Genomic DNA, 13,650 nt, shown 5'->3' with positions numbered 1-13,650 from the left:
CACAAAATCGGACCACAAGTTCATTAAGTTGACAAAAAAAAAAAACTTGCCATATTATAATAGTTTCGACCATTTGAAGTATGATTCCTTCCTCGATGGTGATGATTTCTTTATCTGGAGTGGGTTTGGGATCTTTTTCTTCCTCCTTCAGCTACTGCAGGTCAGCAATGAGGACTTCGTCAGTGTGGAAGATTCATGCACCTGTACGCATGTGGCAGGGGCATGTAGAAATTCTGGGCTGATCTGAAGAGTCGCATTCAAAAACTTTGAATCATCAGGAATCTTTCACACAGAATTGTCCGCCCTCATCGCTGAACTGCAGCAACATGGAGGAGGAAGAAGAAAAATTTTTGTGGTCCACAACTTGACTGCGAGTAAAGCCGAATTATGACTTATGCGTGCGCAACTTAATGGGACTCACCTGCATGTTTCCACTGTTTTCTTCCCACACGTATGATCTCGTGTGTACCACACCCTTTTTACACATCACACCACACAAAAATTCTTACTGCTCCCGTCCTCTACTGTTTCCAACCAAAAGTGCTGCTCTATTTAAACACTCAAATACGCTACATCCATGCGGGTGGCCACGTGCTTTGAAGGTGGTTGGAGATCTTAATTTTGCACACACACACACACACACACACCCCCACCCCCCAATTAAAACACCATTCCACCACCATACAACACACTCATTTCTGTCCAAACTGAGAATTAAAATGATTCTAATAACGATCAAGAGGGAGGCGGGTGGCTGATTTGTGTCGTAGTGGGTTTGTATGATGTTTTTTTTATAATTTTTTTTGTATGTTACTGCTGCAAATAAGTATTTGAACACCTGTGAAAATCAGTGTTAGTATTTGGTACAGTAACCTTTGTTTACAATTACAGAGGTCAAACGTTTGCTGTAGTTTTTCACCAGGTTTGCACACACTGCCGCAGGGATTTTTGTCTACTCCTCCATACAGATCTCTACATCTTTCAGGTTTGGAGTTTCAGCTCCCTCCAAAGATTTTCTATTGAGTTCAGGTCTGGAGACTGGCCAGGCCACTCCAGGACCTTGAAATGCTTCTTACGGAGCCCCTCCTTAGTTGCCCTGGCTGTGTGTTTGGGGTCATTGTCATGCTGAAAGACCCAGCCATGACCCATCTTCAGTGCTCTTACTGAGGGAAGGAGGTTGTTTGCCAAAATCTCACAATACATGACGCCATCCATCCTCCCTTCAATACGGTGCAGTCGTCCTGTCCCCTTTGCAGAAGAGCACCCCCAGAGTATGATGTTTTCACCCCCATGCTTCACGGTTGGGTTGGTTTTCTTGGGGTTGTTTTCATCCTCTAAACATGGTAAGTGGAGTTGATTCCAAAAAGCTCTATTCTGGTCTCATCTGACCACATGACCTTCTCCCATGCCTCCTCTGGATCATCCAGATGGTCACTGGTGAACTTCAAATAGGCCTGGACATGTGCTGGCTTGAGCAGGGGCACCTTGCTGCCCTGCAGGATTTTAAACCATGACAGCATCATGTGTTACTAATGTAATATTTGTGACAGTGGTCCCAGCTCTCTTCAGGTCATTGACCAGATCCTCCTGTGTAGTTCTGAGCTTTCTCAGACTTATCTTTACCCACAAAGTGAGATCTTGCATGGAATCCCAGACCGAGGGAGATTGACAGTCATCTTGTGTTTCTTCCACTTTCTAATAAATAATCATAACAGTTGTTGTCTTCTACCAAGCTGCTTGCCTGTTGTCCTGTAGTCCATTCCAGCCTTGTGCAGGGATTGATTGAGTGTATGAAGAGGTGTCTTTTATACAGGTAACAAGTTCAAACAGGTGCAGTTAATACAGGTAAAGAGTGCAGAATAAGAGGGCTTCTTAAAGAAAAATTAACAGGTCTGTGAGAGCCAGAATTCTTGCTGGTTGGTAGGGGATCAAATACTTATTTGCAGCAGTAACATACAAATAAATTATTAAAAAAATTATACATTGTGATTTCCGGATTTTTTTTTTTTTTTTTTTTTTAGATTATGTCTCTCACAGTGGACATGCACCTAAAATGAAAATTTCAGACCCCTCCATGATTTCTAAGTGGGAGAACTTGCAAAACCGCAGGGTGTTCAAATACTTATTTTCCTCACTGTAAATGGGAAGTTTAGCATTTTTTTCAACCTTGCCTGTATTTTTTTTAATTTTTGGGATGTCATCTCTTCACTCAAGCCAAAAATGTAATTAATTGACATCTAATTGATTTTGAAGAAATTGCCATGGACTAACTTGCTCATTAATTTAATGGCTCAGTGACAACAAAAAACATTCTTATTAACTGCTTCTCCCTGCTGAACAGCTGAAAATGTCAATAGCAGTGTCTGGTAACAGGGACATTGTCTCTGCATAGCCAAACATGAATTTCTACCTCATTAAATACAAATGTAATGAAACGAACAGGTGTGCAATTAGCTGCTTACCTAAGCCTGGCCATCCTATCCAGGTTCTGCGCTTCAGAGTGATGACGAAAGGGATTGTGTCTATAGAATGAATGAGCCAGTTACCCAGTGATGGTGTTTGCCTTTAAAATCAATATTGCCTCGAGTAATTTGTTTTTGTCACAAGTGAAAAGATGACTCCCACAACATCTAAATGTAGAGCCTGCATTGGAAAATCCCGGAGTTCTCCTTTAATGGATAACCTGGCTTCTACTGTTTCAGTTCAATTCTGATACTTCTCCATCAAACCGTTTTAGTTTGATTAATGGTGGTTGAAGTGAGGAGCTGCTTTAAAAACATTTATTTTTTATACTTTGGTACCAATATGATGATGCTGTATTTTTAAAGGTTGATGTTGTTGGCTGGCGCAGCAGGAGGAAGTGGAGGAAGTACGACACCAAACCCCTGGCTGATCAGTGAACCTGAGGAGACAAAAGGGTTGACCATTGGAGAGATAAAACAGCAGCAACAGCAGATCATTGAAGGTAATTACACTTTTGTTTTATTATGTCTGTATGATGCCATTCGTGTTGCTTTTAGCAGTGCTTTTATGCACTGTATAAACGGCAAAGTCATTTTGGACACACCTCGGATGCACTCTGTATAATTTGCAGCTTCCAAGACTTGTTAATTTGACTAGTCTCCAGGTTGTGTTGTTATTATTGTCTCAGTAAGTTGAAAGATAACCATCTAGATGTTCACTGTGAGATGTTCTGGCCAGCCACAGATGGTCTCAGTGAAAAGTGAAAAATGAAAAAAATATATAAATCTGCATTTCATCACACACTTTGACTTGTACATTGTCATTGCTCTTTTTCTAGTGAGATTCTAAATTGCTGTATACTGTTGTTTTTCCTCACACTCGGGCTACGTTCTGGTTCCTGAGGAGAATGAAGTTTTCAGATTATGTGCCAATATAATTTTGGCCAGAATGCACTGAGTGGTTCAAAATGTGTTTCGTGAACCAGAACAGAGCTGGTTCTACCTTCGATGAAAAGGCATGATAAAGTGTGAAAAGAGAAAGTGGAGCATAAATTAGATGGAGCTGCGGTGTACTTGTTACACAGGAATCATGCTGTCTGTCCGTGGGTTTTGTAAGTGCAACTCGTCCTAAACCAGATTTCAATCAAACTTCACACAGTGGTGGTACAACATATGTTTCCAGAATGAGGTGCACTACTTGCATTGTGAGCGAATGTCAACTGTGACATTTTGGCCATCTGGCGCACTTCTCTGGGCATGAACACATAGGTGCGTCAGTGTTGAAGACTCTAGCAACTGGGAAAAAACCAACAGACAACCAAAATTCACCTCACCGTGCCAAACAAATGGCTACTTTTGAGATGTATAAAGGGACCAGTTGTCAGTTGTTACCATCCAGAACCCTAGTGTTTCCAGACTGTGCTGGATTTGGTTCTGCCTGGCTCCAGTGCATTCTAACAGACATTACCTGATATGATGTTGTCCTATAGATATAAGTATGTCTCAATAAATCAGAAAAGTTAATTTATTTCATTAATTAAATTCAAAAAGTGATACTCGTATTCTCTGGAGTATATAGTAAGTCACTTTTTTCTCTTTTTTTTTTTTTTTAACTAGTTTGAGAGCCCTGCAACTCCGGAAAATATGGTATATAGATTCATTAAACACAGAGTGATATATTTCAAGCAGTTATTTCTTTTAGTTTTGACTATTATGGCTTACAGCTAATGAAAACCTACAATTCAGAATTGCAGAAAATTTGAACATGAGTTAAGACCAATAAAAAAGAATTTTAATACAGAAATGTTGGCCGACTGAAAAGTATGTTCATGTACCGTACAGTATATGCACTCAATACTTGGTTGTGGCTGCTTTTGCATGAATTGCTACATCAATGTGGTGAGACAAGGAGGCGATCAGTCTGTGGCACTGCTGAGGTGTTATGAACACCCAGGTTGCTTTGATAGTGTTCTTCAGCTCATCTGTATTATTGGGTCTGGTGTCTCTCATCTTCCTCTTGACAATAACCCGTAGAGAATCTATGGGGTTTAGATCGGGCAAGTTTGGTGGCCAACCAAGCACAGTGATACCATGGTCATTAAACCAGGTGTTGGTACTTTTGGCACTGTGGGCAGGTACCAAATCCTGCTGGAAAATGAAATCACTTACTCATTCTTCAACCACTTATCCGGGATCGGATCACGGGGGCAACAGCTCTAGCAGGGGACCCCAGACTTCCCTTTCCTGGGCCACATTGACGACCTGTGACTGGCAGATCCTGAGGCGTTCCCAGGCCAGTGAGGAGATATAATCTCTCTACCTTGGGTCTTCCCCAGGGTCTCCTCCCAGATGGCAGTGCCTCGAACACCTGAGGTGCCCAGGGGTCATCCTTACAATATACCTAAACCACCTCAATTCGCTCCTTTCAATGCGAAGGAGCAGCGACTCCGAGCTCCCCACGGATGACCGAGCTTCTCACCCTATCTCTAAGGAAGACAACAGACACCCTCTTAAGGAAGCCCATTTCAGCTGCTTGTACCTGTGATCTAGTTCTTTTGGTAATGACCCAACCCTCATGACCATAGGTGAGAGTAGGAATGAAGATTGTCCAGCATATCGAGAGCTTCGCCTTTTGGCTCAACTCCCTGTTCGTACAGTAGCGCGAACGCAGTACTGCCCGTGCTGCGCCGATTCTCCGGCCAATCTCATGCTCCATTGTCCCCTCACTCGTGACAAGACCCCGAGGTACTTAAACTCCTTCACTTGGGGGAAGACCGCATTCCCTGGAGTAGGCAGTCCATCGGTTTCCTGCTGAGAACCATGGCCTCAGATTGAGAGGTGCTGATCCTCATCCCAGCTGCTTCACACTCTGCTGTGAACCAGTCCAGTGAGTGTTATCACAGGCTGATGAAGCCAACAGGACCACATCATCTGCAAAAAGCAGATGAAAGTGATCATAGTGTTCCTTACAGTGGCGGATTACATCCTCAACAAAGTCCCATCCTTACTGTAGACAGCTTGGATGGTTCTCCGTTTTCCCCTCCTGAGGTTCCTCATGTTCCGCCAGAAGCACCTTGGTGCCGACCAAAAGTCCTTCTCCATGGTTGCTCTGAGCTCCTCCCACACCTGCTGCTTGAAATCAGCGTCTCCTTAAAGCTTGTCAGCAGAGTGAAGCATGAAGTGCTGACTTTAGACTTGATAAAACACAGTGGACCAACAACAGCAAATGACCTGGCTCCCCAAATCATCACTGATTATGGAATCTTCACACTGAACCTCAAGCAACTGGGATTCTGTGCCTCTCCAGTCTTCCTACAGACTATGGGACCTTGATTTCCAAATGAAGTGCAAAATTTACTTTCATCTGAAAAGAGGGCTTTGGACCCCTGAGCAACAGTCCAGTCCTTTTTCTCCTTAGCCCAGGTAAGATACTTCTGACATTGTCTTTGGTTCAGGAGTGGCTTGACACAAGGAATGAGACAGTTGTACCCCAAGTCCTGGATATGTCTGTGTGTGATAGCCTTTGAAGTATTTACTCTAGCCACAGTGCACGCAGCTGTGAATCTCCCACAAATTCTTGAATGGCCTTTGCTTCACAATCCTCTCAAGGTTGTGGTTATTCCTGTTGGTTGTGTATCTTTTTGTCCAGCACTTTCTCTTTCCACTCAACTTTCTATTAATGTTTCCATACAGCACTCTGTGAACAGCCGGCTTCTGTCGCAATGACCTTTGTGGCTTACCCTCCTTGTGGAGAGTGTCAATGACTATCATCTGGACAACTGTCAAGTCAGCAGTCATTCCCATGGTAGTGTAGCCTACTGAACCAGCCTGAGAGACCATTTACAGGCTCAGGCAGTTATTTAGCTGATTAGCGTGTGACACCATGTGCTAACAACCAAATCCTGAATCTGCTGCAAATCGGAAATTATCGGGAAATCGTGAATTGCAAAATGGTTATACTGAAAAGTATCTCATGTAACGTGAACGCATAACTCACAAAACATGAGTTTCTTCACGACTACGGATATTTCATGTCACTCTAAATTAATTTTTGATCATTAATGGAGCAAACCACAAGAACAAGATAGAAAATGTGAACAACGGTTTGCGGATAATTCACGATTTGCAGCAGATTCACGTTTTGGGGGTCAGCACCATGGTTTACCATATAGAATTTTTTTCTCAATATTCTAATTTTCTGAGATAGTGAATTTTGGGTTTTCATTAGATGTAAGTCATAATCATCAAAATTAAAAAGAATAAATGCTTGAAATATATCGCTCTGTGTAATTAATCTATATATTAAATGAGTTTCACTTTCTGAATTGAATCACTGAAATAAATTAACTTTTCAGTGATATTCAAATTCATTGAAATGTACCTGTATGCCCTAGGGCCCATTTGTGTTAAGGCCCGGTCCCAATGGGGAGAGGATTAATTGTGCATGAATTGAGTATACAAATTTCTGGCGTTCGTTGTCGTCCGCAACAAAATTGGCCAAAAATGCCAAATTCCTCAGTATGAATTACAGATATATTAATAATGTATAGTAAATATATGACGAACAATCACGGATATATGACGCATGTATTGAGGAAACGGATCTGACACATTGCGATTATTATAGATGTATTGAGGATGCATTGTGCATGTGTTGCGGGAACAGCGGTTGTATTGCGCATACGCGGCATCTGCATTGTGGTCATAAAAGAAGCACACTCGGGCCTTTCGGCATCACTGTTCACACCAACACCACAGCCTCTGGAGCAATAGCTGGACATGGACAAGTTGATTGGTATGTTGTTGGATGGCAGCAACTATCACACTACGTCTTTGGGGATCCATAACTACATCTGTACGTCTCCACAGCTGGACTGGCAATGACTGGCAAGTATGTCGTTTTCTGCCACATTTATATAGTACTTTGAGTTTACGTGAAGTGTTTGTTATGCATTCGCAAATTGTCCCACAAAGCAGGCGTCATACAAACGCTTTATTCATGGCCAATCTGTATGCAGTCGCTACAACTTATTTTAGTTTGTGATGTGGACGTGATAGGCACGCTATATATCCGTTTTACACACTGTCCCAGTCCGCTGCCAAGCCGCAATACCCCGTCAGTTGCGGATATCAGCGGATAAAGGCGGATATACAGCGCATAGATTATGTATTGCGGATGTCATCCGCAAACAAAATTTGTGCAGCTCAAAAATCCTGGCAATGGAAAAACGTGCCTTTGCGGATGTGTGCGAATGTTGGCCGACTCATACAAGCGTGTTTCACGGATATTGCGGATGTTTAGCGAATATAAACCAATTTTGTGCGCAATTCACACGCAAATCTTCCTAAACACCAGTGGGACTGGGCCTTTAGTGCTTATTCCTGGATTCTGTAGTGTGAAGCAGATGTGAGTCTACAACTCTCCCCTGGACTATACACTACTCTGACACTGGATATTTCTGCAGTCAGTACTAATACCTCTTTACAGCTGGGTGGACTGAGATAATGCAGATGAACTGTCTTGTCCAAGAACATAGACTGTTGGCATGACTGGGAATGGTACCCAGGTCTACAGAATTGTGGTCCAGCTCCTTATCGCTTACAAGGAGAGATTGAGTTTTTGAGCCTGACCCAGAAAATGTAGGGTGTAGTTCTCCATCTTTTGCATTCTGAGAAACCAGTATTTCTCAGCAGTGCATCCAGTGAGTCAAAACTTCACACATTCTCGAGAAATATTGGTTCAAAACGTCTCAATCACCCCTTGTAGCTCTGTAATAGCTCTATATTATGAAGATGTGCTATAGTTGACACTGTATGCTTTATAAATTCCATACATTTGTGCTGTTCTGGTTCCAGAATTGCTCTCATCAAGTATAACACACATCTGTCATGTCAAATGACAGTCGGTGACACTTCATTCCTGCATCTCCTTTATGACTCTGGTTAGTGTCAGTATTGACATGAGAAGGTTTCCCAACCACAGTGGGATTTCTTTTGGAGTCGGGTAATGGCAAACACATGATATTGCGGTTTAAAAACAAACTGTGGTGGAGTGTCTGTCAAAGTTGTAGACTTACAGAGACCTCCTGCCTCCTCTTCTCTCTGTAGTTTTGTCGGTTCTGCTGTTCAGTGTTTTCTTTACTTTTATTTGAAGTCTTCTTTATTTTAGCCACCTTGGTCTGTTGTAAATGCGGTGACAGGATTTACTGGCTGACTGTGGTACAGTATTGAATGACTCCTATGTCGCACTGTATCCATAAACCCCAGCAGTCAGTCAGTTAGTCCCGTTTCCCAAATCGTTGTCCCATTATATCAAAACTACAATTAGTATGTTAAAAAATATATGATCGGTGTACAGCCCTTATTTATTTTGCCGACCACTGAACTTTACGTACATTCTTTATCGCTATGGTCCATATCTGTTTGGACAGTGACACAATTTTTTGTCATTTTGGCTCTATACACCACCACAATGGTGTTGAAATGACAATCCAAAAAGTGATTGAAAGTGTAGATGTCAGTTTTAATTCAAAGCATTCAACAAAAGTGTGGCATTAACCTCTAATGACTTACAACCATTTTATACATAGTCCCTCCATTTTCAGAGGCAGTAAATAATTGGACAAACTCAGTATAAACATTATTGTGAATACAAATAATCGTTTTTTGTGATCACTTTTTTTAACGAGTCAGATCATGGACACATGGATATTGCCAAGTCACTGAAGATGTTTTTGATTTCATTTACATCAGTCATTTAGACATACAAACTGTGTGGTACTGTATGAAATAAATCTGTCTAGAGTAGGTAGTTCTTAAAAACTGAGTGATTGTGCAAGAAGGAAACAAGTGAGGGAAGCCACCAGCACACCCATGACACTGAAGTGGTTGTTGGCTTCTGTGGCTGTATTTGGAGAAATTGCATAGCGGAACATCCGTCTTTTGCATCAGAAGTCTCATGGTGGAGTGACACACAGAAAGATTTTCTTAAAAAGAAGACATAAAATTTCAGTTACAGTTTGCCAGAAGGCACATGGGAGACACACACGTACTCTCATCTTCAACCACTTATCCAAGATCAGGTCATGGGGGGCTGGAGCCTATCCCAGCAGTCATAGGGTGTGAGGCGGGGTACACCCTGGACAGCACACCAGTCTGTCGTAGGGCCACATATGGGAGACATACACACATACATATATATATAAAAGAAAAGAATAAGAAAGAACGATGCACACTCTGTCAGTTTCATTAGTCAGGTATCTTGATGACATAAAAGCCTGGATGGCTTTGAATTTTTTTTAAATTTTAATGACAAGAAAACTGAAGTGATGGTTTTTGGTGGCACCACTTGGACCTCTCTGCCAGATCTGGGTTCCCTGGCCCAGTATATGAAGCCAACCATAACAAATCTAGGGGTGAAAGTGGACACAAGTTGGAATTTCGAAAGTCATATCAGGGCCGTTGTTAAATCAAGCTCTTTCCATTTCAGGCAGTTGGCTAAAATAAAGCCGGTTATTTCTAGGCAACACTTTGAGACAGTAATCCATGCCTTTGTTACTACTCGGCTGAATTACTGTAATTCAGATGGTACAGAACGCTGCTTCATGTCTTTTAACCGGTACACATAAATACGAGCACATTTCCTCTATCTTCCCACATCTAAAGACATGCAGGTTTTACGCCGGATGCCTTTCCTGATGCAACTCCACAGTACATGGAGAAATGTGACAGGGGTGGGATTTGAACTGGGAACCTTCCGCGGTGTAACCAAGTGGACTTAACCACTTGGCCACCACCCCTACAACAGTGTATTACTGTAAAAAGATTACAGTTCTGTCCCACTGTTAAATTAGATTAAACAACTGTTTTTGTTAGACTAATTCTGTTACAAAACAAACAAACAGGAAAACATTTCAGTAAGATTTCACTGGACTTCGTTCCATTATTCTCAGGGTCATCCACACAGGAGGTTCGGTTTGGGATCCAAATGCTTTTCTAACACACCTCTGGCTCAATAAGGAGAATGGAACATGGCTGGTATTGAATCAAGGATATTCTGGGAAGCAAGTGCACTAACTGTGTACATCACCATGCACTGTTGAATGTACTTGACTGATGCATTGGTCAGTTTAACTCGGCTGTTTTTGCATAGTGATATACCTTATTCAGTTCTAAACAGGCCTATTTGTCTAAATTCTTCATATTGAAAATATGTCTGTGTAGAATTGAGTCAGCTATATGAGTAGGCTAAAACAGTTGACCAGTACATTAGTGTACTGCACTGTGCATAGTCCTGCATGCATTTAGCGCACTTGCCTCTCAAGCAGAAAATCCATGGTTCAAGGCCAGTCATGTCTTGTTCTCCTTGTTGCATTCGATAAGTCAAATCGCCATTTGAATCCTGAACCTCCTGTGGCAATGACCCCAAGAAAAATGGAAGGAGTCCAACGAAATGTCATTGATTATTTTGTAATTTTATTTATTTATTTATACAGAATTAGCCTGGTGACCACAGCTACTTACTGTAATTGAACAGTGGACAGTACAATACTATAATCTTTTTGCAGTAATAAACTTATATTTTACAGTAGGCACCCTGCAAAGAAACAGTACACTAACACCGTAGAATAACAATATAATGCTGGCAACTGTAGCTGCCAGTAGTTTGCTGTAAACTAAAATGGAAATTTGTTAAAGTCTCCAGGCAGAGTTATCATACTGGTGGTGTACAGAGGGGAAAATGACAATTGTAGCTAGACAAATACCTGTGTTTTTTTTTTAGCTACATTAACTGTATTTTTTCTATCTAAAATGTATAGTTTTCTCAGACTGTTTCTCTTTCTCAGACTGTGTGTGATGTTTGCAACTTTCTCTCCGCTCTCTTGGCAGATCAGGACGCTGGCTTGGACGCACTGGCGGTTGTCATCAGTCGTCAGAAGGCAATGGGCCAGGAGATTGGCAATGAGCTGGATGAACACAACGGTAATGTTCAGTGTATCTGTGCGTGACTCTGTATATATTAGTCAAAGAAAAATCCAGACACATTACACACCTCATGTGAAAGTCTTCAGATGTGTTCTTCAAAGGAACAACTCACCTCATGTAACTCCCCAGGCAATAACATTCTCACCACAATGCTGACACACACACACACACACACACACACACACACACACACACACACACACACACACACACACACACACACACACACACACACACACACACACACACACACACACACACACACACACACACACACACACACACACAAAATGGTCAATGCGTGCACACAGCTGTCACCTACCATGCTGAGAACCACTGATCTGATGTTGATATCACTACCACATATTAGTTATCATATTCTTCTTTAGATAACCCCCCCTACTCAGAATCCACATCAGGGCTGCACATTTGTACAGCTTACAGCTGATTGCAGAGTATACTGCTATGTCATTGTAGCAGCATGTACTTTGACAGGGCAAAAGTTTTATAAGAATATATTAAGTGGCACGGTCTGCTAATATGACGTCACCTCCATTTTGAACAGTATCTGCTGCCACCTAATCAATGGTGAGCAGTATCATGTTGCGTTATGATTGATCATCAAAATTATGTGTCAAGGTTCACTCAGTTGCCATAAAGTGTTTGTGCAGATTACTTCAGTCATTGTATTGCCTCCCGTAGGATTCCAGACAAACCCACTTATCACAATAAATTATATTTCAAATGATTTGAAATTTCATAGCCAAAAGGTAGTGTGACTGCGGCAGGAAACTATCCAAAAAATTGCCCAAATTAATATCAGACGGGTTGGTGACTGTCTGACTATATTTTCATTTAATAGTATTCTGACAGTACAGTTAGAATCAGACAAGTCCAATGTATATTTAAGCACTTTTAGACGGGAATAAATGTTGTGCCGTTCTCCTGAGAAGGCCTGGCAGATGTTTGGCTAAAATTAGTTGTCTTGAATGGGAGAACAGAAAACTGAGAAATTAATAAAGCTGATTGTTTTATCTTGTTTTATGTTACCTTTTAGAATCTTGCAACTAGTTATTTGTTCTGTTGGATTTCTGAACTTGATGGTCGTGTTTCCAAAAATGTAAATCTGTATGGATGATGAGAAATCTGTTATTCATTACATACGTCTCACTAAATGAAGCAATTGGACAAGTAATTTCGGCCCAATGAACAATCGTCTTTTTTCCCTATTGTGACTCGACTCAAAATGGCTCTTAAATTTAAATTTGATCAAACTTAATTCTGTTTCTGTAAATAGCCAATTGTATCTTTGTTACTCTTTGGTATTGTGATTATGTGTACCCCTCATAAAGAAAAGTATGGGTGGGGTATTTCAGACTCACACTGGCTGTCCGACTGTACGTGTGGTTTGTATGCACATATGGTATCCTCATACACCAGTTGGTGGAATTCAGTTAAACTACACATGATGGTAGGACACCATATGGGCATGAACAAAAAATAATTCTGGTATACTGTCTTCAAAAGGAGATGATTAGACTTTTGTGTTTAAATGATGCATCATGTGATGCTGACTTTATAAGTGCGACTCCACCTAAACCGGTTGGTTGAGTTCATTGGCATGTCACACAATGGTAGCACACCCTATGAAGATGGGTATAAAGGGAAAAAAAATTGTAGTCCGACATCTTCCAAGGGAGATAAATGGAATGTAGGGTTTGTCAACACACATTTATCAATTTACATGGATAAACAGGCCTGTTGGGCTCTTCACCACAGAGGTTGCCCAGTTTAACTTTATTGTTTTTGTGCAAATATTTGCTCATTTTGAAATGGATGCCTGCAACATGTTTCAAAAAAGCTGGGACAGTGGTATGTTTACTACTGTGTTACATCAACTTTCCTTCTAACAACACTCAGAAAGCGTTTGGGAACTGAGGACACTAATTGATGAAGATTTGTAGGTGGAATTCTTTCCCATTCTTGCTTGATGTATGACTTCAGTTCTTCAACAGTCCAGTGTCTTCGTTGTCGTATTTTGCACTTCATAATGTGCCACACATTTTCAATGGGTGACAGGTCTGGACTGCAGGCAAGCCAGTATAGTACCCGCACTCTTTTACTACGAAGCCACGCTGTTGTAACACGTGCAGAATGTGGCTTGGTAATGTCTTGTGGAAATAAGCAGGGACATCCCTGAAAA

At 41.4% G+C, this 13,650-nt stretch overlaps 1 protein-coding gene across 1 annotated transcript in view; it reads left to right on the top strand.

Annotated features, from left to right (window-relative positions):
- stx8 (syntaxin 8) overlaps positions 1-13,650 on the top strand; it is a 90,324-nt gene that overhangs the window by 13,294 nt on the left and 63,380 nt on the right. Inside the window, exons 5-6 of the mRNA XM_034188586.1 lie at positions 2,829-2,965; positions 11,352-11,444. Coding sequence (XP_034044477.1) covers positions 2,829-2,965; positions 11,352-11,444 — 230 coding nt within the window. The remainder of the gene's footprint in view (positions 1-2,828; positions 2,966-11,351; positions 11,445-13,650) is intronic.

Source organism: Thalassophryne amazonica, chromosome 15 (assembly GCF_902500255.1).
Source record: "Thalassophryne amazonica chromosome 15, fThaAma1.1, whole genome shotgun sequence".
Taxonomy (NCBI): Eukaryota; Metazoa; Chordata; class Actinopteri; order Batrachoidiformes; family Batrachoididae; genus Thalassophryne; species Thalassophryne amazonica.
Note: the sequence above shows the minus strand (reverse complement) of the source record. Positions and strands in the feature narration are given on the sequence as shown.